The sequence below is a fragment of the Drosophila tropicalis genome, unplaced genomic scaffold (genome assembly GCF_018151085.1).
Source record: "Drosophila tropicalis isolate 14030-0801.00 unplaced genomic scaffold, ASM1815108v1 contig_694, whole genome shotgun sequence".
NCBI classification, from domain to species: Eukaryota; Metazoa; Arthropoda; class Insecta; order Diptera; family Drosophilidae; genus Drosophila; species Drosophila tropicalis.
The window spans coordinates 1,273,346-1,288,120 of NW_027173176.1; the positions used below are offsets into that span (position 1 = coordinate 1,273,346).

The window sequence follows — 14,775 nt, forward strand, 5'->3', positions numbered from 1 at the left end:
TACATACATATTATTGGCGGCAAAAGAACATCTGTCTTCGTTAGAAATCTTAAGAAGCTATCGATATTAATCAGCTGTTAGCTGACTTATGAATTCGCGCAGATTGTACACATCTGGCAGCACTGTCGGTGTGTGTGTGTTATCGAGGAGGTTCGATTTATTGAATAAAATGTAATATCTTAGTTTGCAAATTTTTAATTATATTTATTAAATAGAATGTAAAATCTGTAATGTAATTAAGCACAAATGCCAACGCATAACATCATCACTTGTCCGAAAGTTGTGCGTTAACTATTTCTAATAGTTTGCCATTGTCGCACACACACACACACATATTTGGTTTCAAATAGGGAGGAGGAAACCAATTGATTTGTACTGGAGAAAAACTATAACTTGAATGAAAATGAATATAAACACAATGTTGGCGACCACGACCAGCACGACAGCACAACAAATGCAGAGTTTTCATTCCCGTTGCGGTCGTTCCATACGCCTTTACAATGGCAATCGTTCGGCTCAACGTTCTATGCGGGATTTCAGTCATGCCTTGATATTTAGTGCGGAGCCGCTCGAGGATGATGTCCTCTTTGAGGTTGTCATAGAAAAAAAAGTAAGCTGTATATAGAGTCACTGCCGATGTCTTGCTTCTAGTTCCACTAATTTGGGTTTTCCTGCTTCCACAGAATCATTCATGGGGCGGCAGCATCGAAATCGGTGTAACATCCGAGTCACCAGATGATCTGGAATTGGTGGCCTGTGCCACAGCAATGCGAAATGGAACTTGGGTCATGTCTGGCATTGATGTACGCAAAAATGGTCGTCGTCTGCTCGAGTTTTATGGCACTGATCTCGAGACTCTAAATGAGAATGATCGTGTGGGTGTGATGCGGACATCGGGGAATGACTTGGTGTTCTATGTGAATGGCGAATCTCAAGGTGTGGCTGCCAAAAATATGCCCAAACCACTGTGGGCTCTCGTTGATCTCTATGGACGTTGTGTACAAGTTTCCTTATGTCCTCGCGAGGGAGAAGTAAGTTTAAGTTCAAATAATTTGAGATTTATCATCAAATTCTCGGTTTGCAGCTTCTAGATTCACCACTGCAGCAGCCTTTGCAGCAAGTGGTACAGAATCTCGATGTTGCTATGAGTGTGGATGTATGTGTGGACCAGCAGGTGGCAAGTGCTCCCAGTCTGGATGCTTTGTCGCGTCTCAATCTGAATGGAAATGGTAGCACCACAAATAGTACGGATTTTGTCTACGATATCAACGATCGCCTGCGATTCCATACACGTTGTGGCTCATTGGTGAAACTATCACCAAATTTTCGTTCCGGTGAACGGCGTCGTCCCCTGGATGAGTTTAATAATGGTGTCGTCATGACTCATCGTCCGCTTAGGGACAATGAATTATTTGAAATACGCATCGATAAGTTGGTCGACAAATGGTCGGGATCCATTGAAGTTGGTGTGACCACACATAATCCCACGGTCTTGCATTTTCCTGCCACCATGACCAATATGCGTTCGGGCACCATTATGATGTCCGGATGCGGCATCCTAACCAATGGCAAGGGCACACGCCGTCAATACGGGGAATTCAATTTGGATGAGCTAAGGGAAGGCGATCGTGTTGGAATGATGCGTAAATCCAATGGCAATTTGCATTACTATATCAATGGCCAAGATCAAGGGGTGGCTGCCACCCGTGTCTCCAACACACTGTGGGGTGTCATCGATCTATATGGCATGACCATTAAAGTAACCATTGTGGATCGTGATGAACGTGAGCAACAGAATTTGGTCACTAGACGTAATAATATTGTGGCTGCTGGCATGAGTCTAGCAGGCATACAGAGCCAGCAGCAGCAACTCCAGCAGCATCATCAACACCATCATCAACATCACCACCAGCAACAGCAACAATCGGGCACACCCACTTTGAGTCTACTTAGCCCAGAGAGCGAAATGCAAGTGGCTGGTGCAGTAAGTGGTCTAAGTGAAACCATATCCAGTACACGAGCTATTGCCCGTAACGATGATCGTTTAACATTTCATCATATCTGCGGCACTCATGCCAAAGTCACCCAAAGTGGACGCACTGCTTTACGTCCCAAGTGAGTCTCCCTCTCTAAAGCTCATTTTCTGATTGTTTTAGTTGGAATTTGTCTATTGCAGTGCTGCCGATGATTTCAATAACGGTGTGGTTCTCACACGTCGCACTTTGCGTCCCAATGAACTGTTCCAGGTGCGTCTGGAACGTGTGGTCACCAAATGGGCTGGTTCTGTTGAAATGGGCGTTACCACACACACAGCCGATGAACTGGATTTTCCCTTTACCATGACAAATGTGCGGTAAGTTAGGTAGAATCCTCTCCGGAATCTGGAGCTTGAACTTATACATCTTCTCTTCTTTAGATCTGGCACCTGGATGATGACTGGCAATGGTGTCATGCAGAATGGCGTCACTGTCATCGAGCAATATGGTCAGAATCTTGATCGCCTTCAAGTGGGCGATCGTGTCGGGGTTGTACGCAAAGATGATGGCACTCTTCACTTTTGGGTTAATGGTGTCGATCAGGGTCCAGCGGCTACTAATGTACCCGAACGTGTCTACGGGGTAATCGATCTTTATGGTCAGGCTGCCCAGGCCAGCATTGTGGATACCTCGGAATGTGGTAGTCCTGACACGGGCAACTCAACAATCTCAAATACTACGCTGTATAGCGAAGTTCCATTACGTTTCCATAGTATACATGGTGCCAATGCGGGCATTTCGAATAGTGGATTGACTGCATCACGCCCCAATTCATTGGCCGAGTTCAATGATGCCATTGTCTTTAGCAATCGTCCGTTGCGTCAGCGTGAACTCTTCGAAGTGGAACTCGAGACAATGGTACGCCATTGGTCGGGAAACATAGAAATCGGGGTGACGGGCACCCGACCCGAGGATATTCAATTGGCACCAAATGCAACCGATTTGGAGGCAAATGATACCATCATTCTATGTGGTTCCATGATCTTTCATAATCGTAAAACCATACGCACAAATGTTCTCATAGACTTGGACACTCTTGGACCCAATACGAGGGTCGGTGTGATGCGTAATGGTGATTTTATACATTTCTTTGTGAACGGAATGGATCAGGGGCCGGCATGTGAATGCCATGCACCCAATATCTATGCCATTATCGATCTCTATGGCCAGTGTGCGCAGGTGAGTCTGACACAGACTCAACTGGATATTAGAGCACCCTATGCGACCAGTGAGAATTCGCAAAGTTGTCAAGCCACCTCTGTGATACAACATCATCCGGGAGCATTGGAAACGAAACATCGTTGGACCTGTGTATCGGGGAATGTTAGTTTAACCAAAGATTGGACAGAAGCTACACGATTTATTGGCCCATCGGCAGCTCTTTCGCATTGTTTGGTCTTCTCGGAGCATCCTCTGAGCATGGGTTCACCATTTGAAATCAAATTGACCTCGATTAATCCCATGTTTGCGGGTAAGTAACCAAAAGACTCTCGAGTTTGTCCTGCATTTCATTTATCTGTCTCTCTTCTATAGGCTGTCTCAGCATAGGCATCACGGATCTCAATCTGAGTGATGAGAGTGTACGCAAGAAGTTACCTACTAGTATTAAGCGCATTCCCGCCAATGTCTGGTATGTCAGCGGGAATGAGGTTCGCTTTAATTCCAGCTGCCTGCAACGTTCTTTGGCCTCGTTGGCATGGCTACGATGCGATGATCGCATTACCCTGGAACGTGTGGAAAACTCCTTGAATATGCTTCTCAATTCAGAGAATGTGAATATACAATTCCAGAATATACCCAATGATGTCTATGTGGTTGTTGAGCTACGTGGCTCGACAATGGGTGTTCAGGTGATTTCATCTCAGGGCCCTGCGGGCTCACCCTTGCGTCCTTGTAGTCTACGTCTACAGGATTCTATGGACTTCGGCATGGATCCATTGAATAAACAAGATAGCTCAATGCTCGAATCAATTGATTCAGAGGCCCAGAACTATGAATTTGTGGATATAACTCAGAAACACATACGTCTCGCCGATGATCGACGCAGTGCCGCAAGAATCAAGTCCTACAATCAGGCCATTGTCTGCCTTAATAAACCTTTGTGCAAGGGTGAAAGCATAAGCATTAAAGTCGATGCCCTCAATAATAAATGGCGTGGCACACTCGGCTTGGGTGTACTCTCGGCCAGTCCACAAACATTGCCCATGTCGTTGCTCAATTGCAAACGCAGTTGCTGGCTAACCACCCATGACTATGTGAACATCAATGGCCAAGTGATGGCATCAAAATATGGTGAAGCTCTGGAGCACATTATAGTGGGCACAGTCATCACATTGACCCTGACGCATGCCGGCATGCTGAGTAAGTACAAAGAATACCCCCTCCCCCAATGACCCCAATAGTTCATACCAAGAACAATAGTGTTTGAGAATCGAGAAGAGATTGCCCTCAGATAGTCAAAGCAAACAAATCAATAAACTTTTCTTATCTTTCTGAGGTTTAATTGAAACGGAAAATTCAACCACTCTGAAAGATAATTAATTAGTCAAACATTTATTCTCGTGTTTCAGTCATTATGGTTGGTGCAACAAATCTCGAAGACTTAGCCACCGGACTGCCAGGACATGTATATCCCGTCTTTGATATCTATGGAAAATGCGAAAAAATCTCACTTTTAACTGGAAATGATGCAACTCGCAATGGTAACAATGCCAATGGAACACCTATACTAGAAGCCCCCGAAGCGCTCGAATTAGATAATGGAATGCCGCAGCAATGCGAAAAGGCTCACCTAGAGATGCATGAAAAGGAGAAGGAAACCGAGCCAATGAGCGACAGTGCCAGAGATGGTCCTTCTACGTCGGCAGCGCCTTCAAATGCCATGTGAGTGAAATTTTCTCCTAACCAATCTCAGGATTATACTTAAATTTCTATACTAAACCATTTAACAGGACACGTTCGGTGATGGAAAGCGTTTCGGAGAATCTATTGTTGAATATATCTATTAAGAATCGCACATTGGAGCAGCAACGTAATGATTTGGGTGGTTCCTCATCTACATGGTGGGTCAAAAAAAAAGTAAAATAAGTTGCCTGGCCTCATAGTTGCCTTCCCTTTTATTTTCAGTTGTTTGCGTGAATCTCTGCAGCTGCAGCACAATACAAATCTCAATATACAACGCAGTCAGAGCACTCAACGTTTCCAAAATTCCCTCAATACCTCAACAACCACAACAACAACAGCAGTAGGAGCAGTAGCTGCAGGGGCAACCACAACAAATACCACTGGAGCAGGAGGAGCAACAGCACCACCATTAGCAGCAGCAGCATCATCAACTGCAGCAACAAATCTATCTACGAATCTCTCACAGCATTTAAGCAATTCAATTGTCTATGATACAAACAAAGAATATGACGAATTGCCATTATGCTCGAATGCCACCACTTCTGGATCTTTGGGTGAGCCAGCAGCAACAACAACAACAATACCTAGCACCACATCAACCACCGAGCAATTGGAGAATAATATCGATGTGGACATTAATAATGAGCGTGAATTAAGCAATGAATTGGTAGCGGCTGCTACAGTGGGAGTTGGAGTGGGAGCGGGAGCTAGTGGGGGAGCTGGCGATAATGTTCTGGAAGATGATGAAATTGATTATATGAATCATTTATTACTGCTGCAGCAGCTGCAACAGAATGAATATACACGTCATCATCTAATGCCAGATCAGGCATTGGATTTGGTCTCATTAAACTCATTGGAATCTGTGGATACGACAACAAATTCATTGAATCAACAGCGTGCCGAATCTTTGCGTTCGGCCACGGCGGCGCCTTCCAGCTTGGAGCAACAGCAAAACGATTGCGAGTATTTGAAGCAAGTGAAGCGTTTCTGTGCCTCATTGGTTCTGCCACAGGCTTTCTTTGATAGTCGCCTAGAGCCAATATGTTTCTGCTTGAATTGCAGTGGCTTGCCTAGCAATGGCATTGGAGGTGATAAACTGGAAGGTTGGGTCTACTTCAAGTTAAACCAGCAGACAGTCAATATGCTCAGCACATCCATGACAACAACAACGACAACAGCAACGACGACGACGACCGGAACGACGGGCACAACAGGAGTAGGAGGTGGTGGTGGAGGAGGTGGTGGTGGTGGCGGAGCGGGGGGAGTAGCAACAGCAAGTGGAGCTTCCTCATCGGGGACTCAGCAGGGTCAGCAGCAGCAGCAGGTACATTTCGATCTCAATGGCGATTGGTTGCCCTTCTACTATATGACACGAGTGGATAAAATTCGCGCCATCTTGGATCGTGGCCAACCGCTGCCCCTCGACACAGACGAAGAGTCAGCGGCAACCCATAAAGATGAGCCAGGCACACGTTTGGAATTATATTATTCACCCAATGCCACGGTTATTGAACCAGTTTTGCCTCAACATCATTATGTCTCTGAACTGGGATTACATCGTATATCCACATCATTTGAAGTCTATGTAAGGCGTCAGTCCATTTCGGGTGTAACCACCACAGGCAAATCGGCAGCGGATGTAAAACGACGCAGTCTGGATAATGAGGCAGCTGCCAACAGTCAGTCATCAGCAGGAGGCCAAACTGATGGCAGCGGCGGCGGCGGAGGAGGAGGAGCTGCTGCTACTGCACCACCCGCTCCTGCTTTAAGCGAATCATCTCTACATTTACTTAATGATCTCTGCTGGTTTACCAAAGAGGCTGGAGCCTGCATAATCAATGCCTTGATTATCAAATTAGATCGTATTGAGGATCAAAGCTCACATTAGACAGAGGGAGAGCTCTCTAGGCCTTACTCCTCTCACCTCACCCACACTCGCATACACACACACACTAGTCAAACACTAAAATTAATCAAATTTATACTCACTAAGCCATCATTATAAAATACTCCCAAACACAAGCAAGCAGCTAAGACGTATCCTCCTATTCTATCCCATATGCCGCCACAGCCTCAGCCGTGCGGCAGCCTTTGCCGCCGTCGCCGCCTTCAACAACCAAAAATCATTAAAAACAAAAAAAAAACGCATACGCATTCCTCTCAATCTTTGTAATCGACGAGTTTTTGTATATTGTAAGCGCCAATAAAATTTAATCGCAAAAGTTTGAATTTATTTGAGTTTGAAAGTTCTCTGCATAAGATTGATTTCTTTTCTATTTGTTTTAAACATTTTAAAACATTCAGGAAATTAATGAGATGACAAATTTTCAGGCACGAAGGACATTTCGTTGAAAGAGTGAAAAGTTTTCATATTCAGGATTGAGATGCAGAAGATTAAGGCGGCAGGATTCATTGAAAACATATTTATCGAATCCATAGAACAGTTTGAAATCTATTTTAGAAAAATCTTCTAAATTGTAAGCTTCATCATTTGAGAAAAAGAATCACAAAAACGCAGCGATAAATAAAATGACAGGATAACTTACTTGTGGGATCAAGCAATATTCCGTACTTTTAATTCAATTCAAAAAAACTTGGCAGAACTTTCCCTCCTTCCATTTGAAAAATGTAAAAAAGTTGCGTTTTCTCTTTTGGAATCATCATGGTTTTTTTATTTGATTATTTTGAATTCCATTCATTTAGTGTCGGCTGTGTTTTGTTTTTTAATGTTTGTTTTATGTTTTATTTGTTGGTTTGTTGATTTTAGTTGTTATTCAAATTATATGAAAAATGATCGATTAGAAATTGGTTTCAAGTTTGATTTTCATGTTGAATAGATATATATATATATAAATACATATATATACCTATATTTTTATGTTTGTCTGCAAGTGTGTGTTTTCGTATATATATATATATATATATATATATGTTTATGATTTAGCATTAGCCTTAACAGCAACTTTCTGACAGCTGCTGCAATCGATCGATTCATCCCAGCTATTATCCATCATCATTATCATTATTATAATTATTATTAATATTATATATCATCAAAAATTATGATTTCTGGCTTCTTAATTAAATATAAATTTTGGGGCCTATGGTTGTTTTGCTTGTTGTTGTTTGCTTTTCTCACATATTTTCGAACATTTTGTAATTTTTCCGAGCAAGCATATTGAGAAATTACAAAATGCACGAAGTAATTTGTTATAATTATGATTATTTGTTGTTTCGCTGTTGTTTTGTTTTCCTTTGTTTTGTTTGTTTTATGCTTGTTGTTGTTGATTTTTATCGTTAAGCCAATACCATTATTCATTATATATGTATAAACCATGTGCCGCCTCGCCCTTCTCATTCATAACACACATCATCATCTTCCATCATCGTCATCATCAGTTCACTCGACATCCATGCCCGAGGAATTAGTTTCCGCACTCTGTCCATTGTTATCGACATCCATTTTATTATCGCCAGTCGGTACACCGCCATTCTGTTCGGCATTCCCATCGGCTGCTGATCCATCCTTGGGCGGTGTTGTCGTTTTGGGTGAAGCAGTCGGTGGTGGCTTAGGTTTCGCACGGTTTATAACAGAATTGACGCAGGCATTCAGTAATTGGACCTCTTGACGCACAGCAGCCACTTGGACGGGACTGTCAGAAGTACGTGGTGTTTGCGTAAACTTGGATAGATTGTCATCAAGCCATTTCTGTGTCTTATCGGCCATTTCCGATATGTTAATGAATTCAGTTTCCGTCAAATGATCATATTTCGGGACACCCTTGCGGAATTCATTGACTGCTTGACGGGCATGGGCAACGCTGGCCTTCAACTCCTCAAATACGGCCGGGCACAGTTCATAGTCGTGGGCACGAGCCTTAATGGGATCAGTTTGCTGTTGCAGTGACTGCAAACGACTGGTATAAATCTCACGTTCACAATCCTCACCATCCTCGTACAACCAGTTCTCGAGATCATTCAGCTGTGCCACAATACTCGAGCGCACATTCTCCACAACAAAACGTTCCAAGGGACCGCCCTACAAGAAAAGCAAGCATATATTATCCAACTCTTGGTGAATTTCTGTCCTTCCTTACCTGCAATTTGTTGCGCATATCATAGACAAACTCCTCCAAAGCATTTTTGGCATCAATGCGTTCAGTTTCTTTCTGATCATTGACAATCATTTTATGTTCCTGCTGTGTATAGTTATCCAAGTCATTTGGACTGAAGCCATGTGTAATCACTTCCAAAGGCAGTTCAGTTGATTTTGCCGTCTTCTTCTTCTTATCGGTGCCCTACAGAAAGAAAATCAACAGAGAATGAGAGAGTGGAAAAGGAATTATTAATATATGTAAATATTATAGTTTATAAAAGTTTGTTTTTAAATTTTTCGTTCTTTAATTAGCAGACAGAATACCAACAAACAACAAAGCGAAGAGGAAAATCAGCTCAAGCAACACACAGCGGCCTACACAAGATGAGCAACAACAGAAGCTTTTGTGTTATATATAATATATAAAGATTTGGAAATATATAAGGAACCAAAAATAGAACAACAAAGTGTAGAAAAATTAGGGAAAGGTCTTTGAGGGTGGAAAATGAAAAACGGAAAGTTAAAGTAAGCTGGCAAATAATAAAAAGAAAATATATGTATATATAACAAAAATAGGAGCATATAATAAACTTTATGTATGTTTTAGGCAATTTGTATCAAATATTTGTTTGGTTTGTTTCTCTTTTTTTTTTTTTTTTGGTTATTGTGTTTTTGTTGGCTTTGTAATGAGCACACAGGGTAGGCGGCGGCTTGGCTTATGAGCGGTCTTCTTCATTCGTTTTATTATCTCTCCCGTAAACTCAGTTTTTTTTTTTTAATTGTTGGGAGTTTTAGAACAACGAAAAAAACGTGTGTGTTTTTGAAAATTTTTTTTGTAAATTTATTTGTATAGATTTTAGAATCAAAATTGTTTTTTTTTTTTTTTTGTGAAATTTTAATAGGGAAAGACGTACCGAACTAAACCAGCCCTTGACCCGCTGTGCCCACCCTTGTCCGCCAGGTGATGACGCTGTTGATGTATAATTATCATCCTCATTCTCACAATATGCCTAAGAGAAGAGCAAAATATAACAACAACAGCAACACGACGAGGAGATGCGCGCGCGCGCATTAACGAAAACAAAAAAATAAACAAAATAAAGGTATGAAAAAAGAAGTAGAAGAAGAGAGGAAAGAACGAACGTTGGTTGGCATATATGGGTAGATATATATACATATTTATATATATAAGTATATATATATATATATATATATTATATTAATATTTATGCAAATGATTTAATATAGACGTGTAATTTTTAGGAGGATTATAGCATAGCAAGCAAGGCAAAATAACTAATAACTAATTTTAAAAACAAAACAAACTACACCTAGAAAAAGTCTACAACTAAAAGTCAAAAAATACAAGCAATATTATGTTATTCCTATATTCAACAAATTTCATAATCATTTTATATTATCGCGTTTGTTTCTTATCTTGTGAATTTCTTAACAATATCTTGGTTAATATCAATAAATATCGAGATAAGACAAAAGGACAGAATCGTGTGGTTCTTTTTTTTAATTTTTTTAGAAAACAGTGGGGTAATACAAAATAAAGACAAGGGATGTTGAAAGAAATGCAAACTAAGTTAACTTCTAGCTAATAACAAACAAACAAACAGACAAGCAAGATAAGATGAAGAAAGAGAAAAACAAAGACAAAGAAATAACATACGAGGAGTATGAGGAAGGGGAGTTGCTTGACAAATGTGTGTGCGTATGTGGCACGATTGATGGATGGATGAATGGTACGAGAACTCACCTCCTGTTGGCCATCAGCGGCTGGTTCACCAGTTGTATTGCCACCAGCTGACGGCTGTTCGCCCGACTTCTCCTCGCCGACGGTTGGTGCAGCGCCAGCAGCAGCCTGATCAGCTGCGGCTGCAGCAGCAGCTTCTTCCACCTCCTTCTTTTCCAGCAGTGTGGCCGAGGAGATCAATACAATACCATTGTAATTAATGCGAACTTTCAGCTTAACCTCTTGACCCTCACCACGTTCCGTGGGCTTGACATCTTTGATTTTCCATACGCCAATTGTTTGATCTGGATATGGCACTGGTTGGCCGTAGACAATCGATACATTGAATGGTGCCTTGCGATTGATGGTAAGAAGACGGCTAAACGGCGATACATGGAACTGTGGGAAAATCTCAATTTCCCCGGGACCAGCACCACCCTCACCATCCCAAAGGACTTTGACCGCAAAATTTTGTATGTCAGTAACACCAAATTCACGGACACGCACAGCCGGTGACATAATGGCGCATTGTAAAGCAGCGCCACGAGATACAGCCTCATCTTGATTTAGCGTAGTGCTAGCCGGTTTGTTAAAGACCTGTGGTGGGGAAATGATTAAAATTAGATTAAAATGCTTACAATAATCTCAAAAATAACAAGTGTATTCTACATACCTGCTCAATCAATTGCTTAACAGCAGGAATACGTGTACTGCCGCCGACAATTTCCACCGAGTGTATATCATCCAATTGCAATTTCGATTCATCTAGCAAACGCTTGAATGTCTGTTCGACACGTTGCAATACTGGGGCACAAAGCTCTTCCATTTGGGAACGTTGCATAGACGAAGTGACATCGATATCTTCCAAGAAGCATTCAATATTCAAGGGCAATTTGGTGCTATTTGCGGACATTTGCTTTTTCAGTTTCTCAATTTCCGTCAGCAGACGTAAATTGGCACGAGCATTTGTTTTGGCATTGATCTTGTAACGCTCCTGGAACTCCTTGGTAAAATGTTCAGCCAATGCCAAATCGAAATCACGACCACCAATCTGATCCCAAGTGCTGGCCAACATTCTTAATTTACCCTTGGTAAAAACGCAGGCACTGACCTGCAGTGCTGAATGTCCGAAATCGATAAATATAACATTACGTGCCTCATTATCAAACAAATCGTTCTTATAGAAACCATATGACAAAGCTGTCGCCGTTGTCTCATTCATCAAGCGAAGGACATTCAATCCGGCAATTGAAGCAGCATCCAATAAAGCACGACGCTCGGCATTCGTAAAGAATACTGGGCAGGCAATGACACAGTCATTCACCTGCGTTTGCATGGCCGAAGCCGATGTCTCTTTTAGCTTAGTGAACAGCATGGCTGTCAACTGTTCGGGGCTAAAATGTTGATCCTCATGCAAATAGTTAACCTTAATCCCAATGCTGCCATCTTGGCGCGCCTCAACGCGCGCTGGAATGCTCTTTAGTTCGTGCTGGACATGTGGATCATTGAATTTACGTCCCAACAGACGCTTGAAACCGCCAACTGTGTTTTTCATATTTGTCACCTGTTGATTTTTGGCGGCAACGCCAATGATCCGTTTTTTTCCATCAAAGGCCACAAAGGAGCTGTAGAAGAAAAAAAATCGAAAAAACCAATAAATGAGAGAACTTATTAAACGATTGAGCATAACAGAGAGAGATAGAGAGAGGGAGAGCGATAGAAAGATGGAATGTATTCAGTTAACGAGTACTTATAAGGCCAAAAAATCAATATCAATTCCATCAATAAAGTGCCTTAAAAAAAATCACCTCAAATTAATTAAACAAACATTCATGCACATAAATACATATATATTTATGTTTGGTTTAGTTTAGATTTCAATGTGTGAGTATGTGTGCTAGTTGGCTAGCCTATTACTACAGTGACCGCTCCAACAAACGATCGACAAGAATTATGTACATATTTATGTATGTATACCTAAGCAAATTTAAAACATTTTTAAAATATTGGAATTCCAGAAATCATTCCACCCATCAATCGGTGAAAATTTGAATTAAGGATTATTCTCCTAATTCTTTCATTAAATCACTAAGAAAAATTATGTACGTAATCCCAGAAAATTTTCCAATTGCAATTCAAGTTTCTAGTAAAATTTCCAATTGGATTGCAGTTAGCGATAAAAAAAAACGTTGAAGGATATTTCTAGAACTGTACACACAGTGTGACGAAAACAATTTCCCATTTGGCGTAGAACCTAAGCAGAATGAACTTGTACATATACATATGTACGTACATATGGGTGTATATGTGAATGGAACACCTTCGACATTCTCGAACTTTCTGGAATTTTCTCTTTTCTTTCTACTGACCCCACAAAAGCTATTGGCTGGAGGGAGAGAGGGAAATAGGATGAATATTCACTGTAGTGGCCTATGTCATCTTTTTGGCCCGTCTGTGTTTGCCGGCTTTGAATTTATTTTTGACAGTTTCGCGCATACACATACACGTTTTTCTCCTCTCTCTCCTTCACTATAGCAACAGCTGCTGTTGTTGGTACTGCCGCTGCTTTTATCTCTATCTCACTCTAACTTGCTGCTTGACCGCATGACGCATTGCACATTGCGTGCTTGCCAAAAAAACAAAAAGCGAAGAGAAAAAAAATGTAAATTGTCAAAAGTGGAAATTGAGCCCACGCAAATTATCAGATTTAAATTAAGAATCTTGAGTTGAAACAGCGCAACAATAAATTAAATCAATGAAATTCTTCTCATCTCTCCCCACTCCTAAATTGCTCTTGCGTTGTCGAAGATGCCGACAATGAGGAGGAAAGGTGCTGTTAGGGGTGGCCGCCATAGCGTGCTCCTCTCGTTAAAATTGCAATTCTTTTTATGGGATTGTTGTGTGTGCAATCAGCCAAATTTAGGCCTCGAATGGCAATACATACATATGTACATATAATATAAATTTGAACATACATACATATGTAATTTTTTCGTTACTAACAACAACCATGGAATTTTCTAGGCGCGCTCACACTAACACACACATAGGCATGACTTACATTTCTACATAACCTAAAAAAACATCAATCTACAACTGGTGCACAGTGACGGTTGGCAATACGGGGTGGTGGAGGGACACGACCAAAGATGATGTACCTTATCAATGATTTCGCCCCCCAATTAAAAGAACTTATGACAATTCACACAAAGAATAAATTATGGGGGTTTCTCTACTTACGGCGTGGCCCGCAAACTGTAATCGTTTGCTAGCGTCTCAATGCCACCGGAACGGGCTGCCGCAACATAGCAGCCTTCGTTACCAAAATCGATGCCAATCACAGACATTTTCTATAGTTTTTTTGATTTTCTTCTATTTGTTGGTATTCCTCAGTTTTTTTTTTTTTTATATATATTGATTTGCCGCTGTTGGTTTTCGGTTGTTATTCGCTTTGGTTCCACACACCAGCTCCAAGTTTTTACTGCAAATATATGTGAGAATTTTCGATAAAATATATTTCTTTTTCCACACACACACACGCACGTACGAGCGCCTAGACATGCAGGCAAACGCGTGCTGTTTAGTCGATTTAATAAATAAAAGTAAATACTGTTTTTGAAAGTATCCCTTAGTAAATGTAAATGAAAAGTATTGTCAATATATGACAGAATTTTCAAATGAATATAATTCGTTTTACACACACGCACCGTTTATAACAAAATTGGAGGAAAAAAACAATTTTTCGATGTTAGATGTTACAAGGCAGACTCAAAAATGTGCAATAACAGAGAAATGTTAATGTCAATCGATGAATTACTTGCAATCGACTATTTGTAGTCGATTATTTGTAATCGATTATTTGCCGGTGCACTGTGGCGCTCTTTAATTGTTTGGCGATAAACGATTACTTGCTAACTTTGCGCGCCAAACTTTTAGTATTTGAAATGATTTCACAGGTCAATTAATTTTTACTCCTTTCTTAAATACAAAAAAAA

The 14,775-nt window shown here is 41.0% G+C and overlaps 2 protein-coding genes across 3 annotated transcripts; one reads left to right on the forward strand and one right to left on the reverse strand.

Moving 5' to 3' along the window:
* The first annotated feature begins 138 nt into the window (after window positions 1-138).
* On the forward strand, window positions 139-7,172 carry Neurl4 (neuralized E3 ubiquitin protein ligase 4). The gene is made up of 9 exons (XM_068293030.1): window positions 139-610; window positions 684-1,031; window positions 1,085-2,115; window positions 2,177-2,353; window positions 2,417-3,507; window positions 3,570-4,397; window positions 4,607-4,919; window positions 4,988-5,098; window positions 5,163-7,172. The coding sequence occupies exons 1-9, from the start codon at window positions 398-400 to the stop codon at window positions 6,829-6,831; spliced, it is 5,781 nt and encodes a 1,926-aa protein (XP_068149131.1). The 5' UTR covers window positions 139-397; the 3' UTR covers window positions 6,832-7,172.
* A 413-nt stretch (window positions 7,173-7,585) lies between these two features.
* Hsp110 (heat shock protein 70Cb) lies at window positions 7,586-14,561 on the reverse strand. 2 transcript variants are annotated; one of them, XM_068293033.1, is made up of 7 exons: window positions 14,488-14,561; window positions 14,021-14,261; window positions 11,454-12,405; window positions 10,805-11,377; window positions 9,954-10,049; window positions 9,041-9,241; window positions 7,586-8,982 (listed from the first exon to the last, which is right to left on the reverse strand). In XM_068293033.1, the coding sequence occupies exons 2-7, from the start codon at window positions 14,125-14,127 to the stop codon at window positions 8,344-8,346; spliced, it is 2,568 nt and encodes an 855-aa protein (XP_068149134.1). In that variant the 5' UTR covers window positions 14,128-14,261; window positions 14,488-14,561; the 3' UTR covers window positions 7,586-8,343. The 2 variants fall into 2 exon arrangements, with proteins under 2 accessions (XP_068149134.1, XP_068149135.1); XM_068293034.1 differs by lacking the exon at window positions 9,954-10,049.
* Window positions 14,562-14,775: the final 214 nt, after the last annotated feature.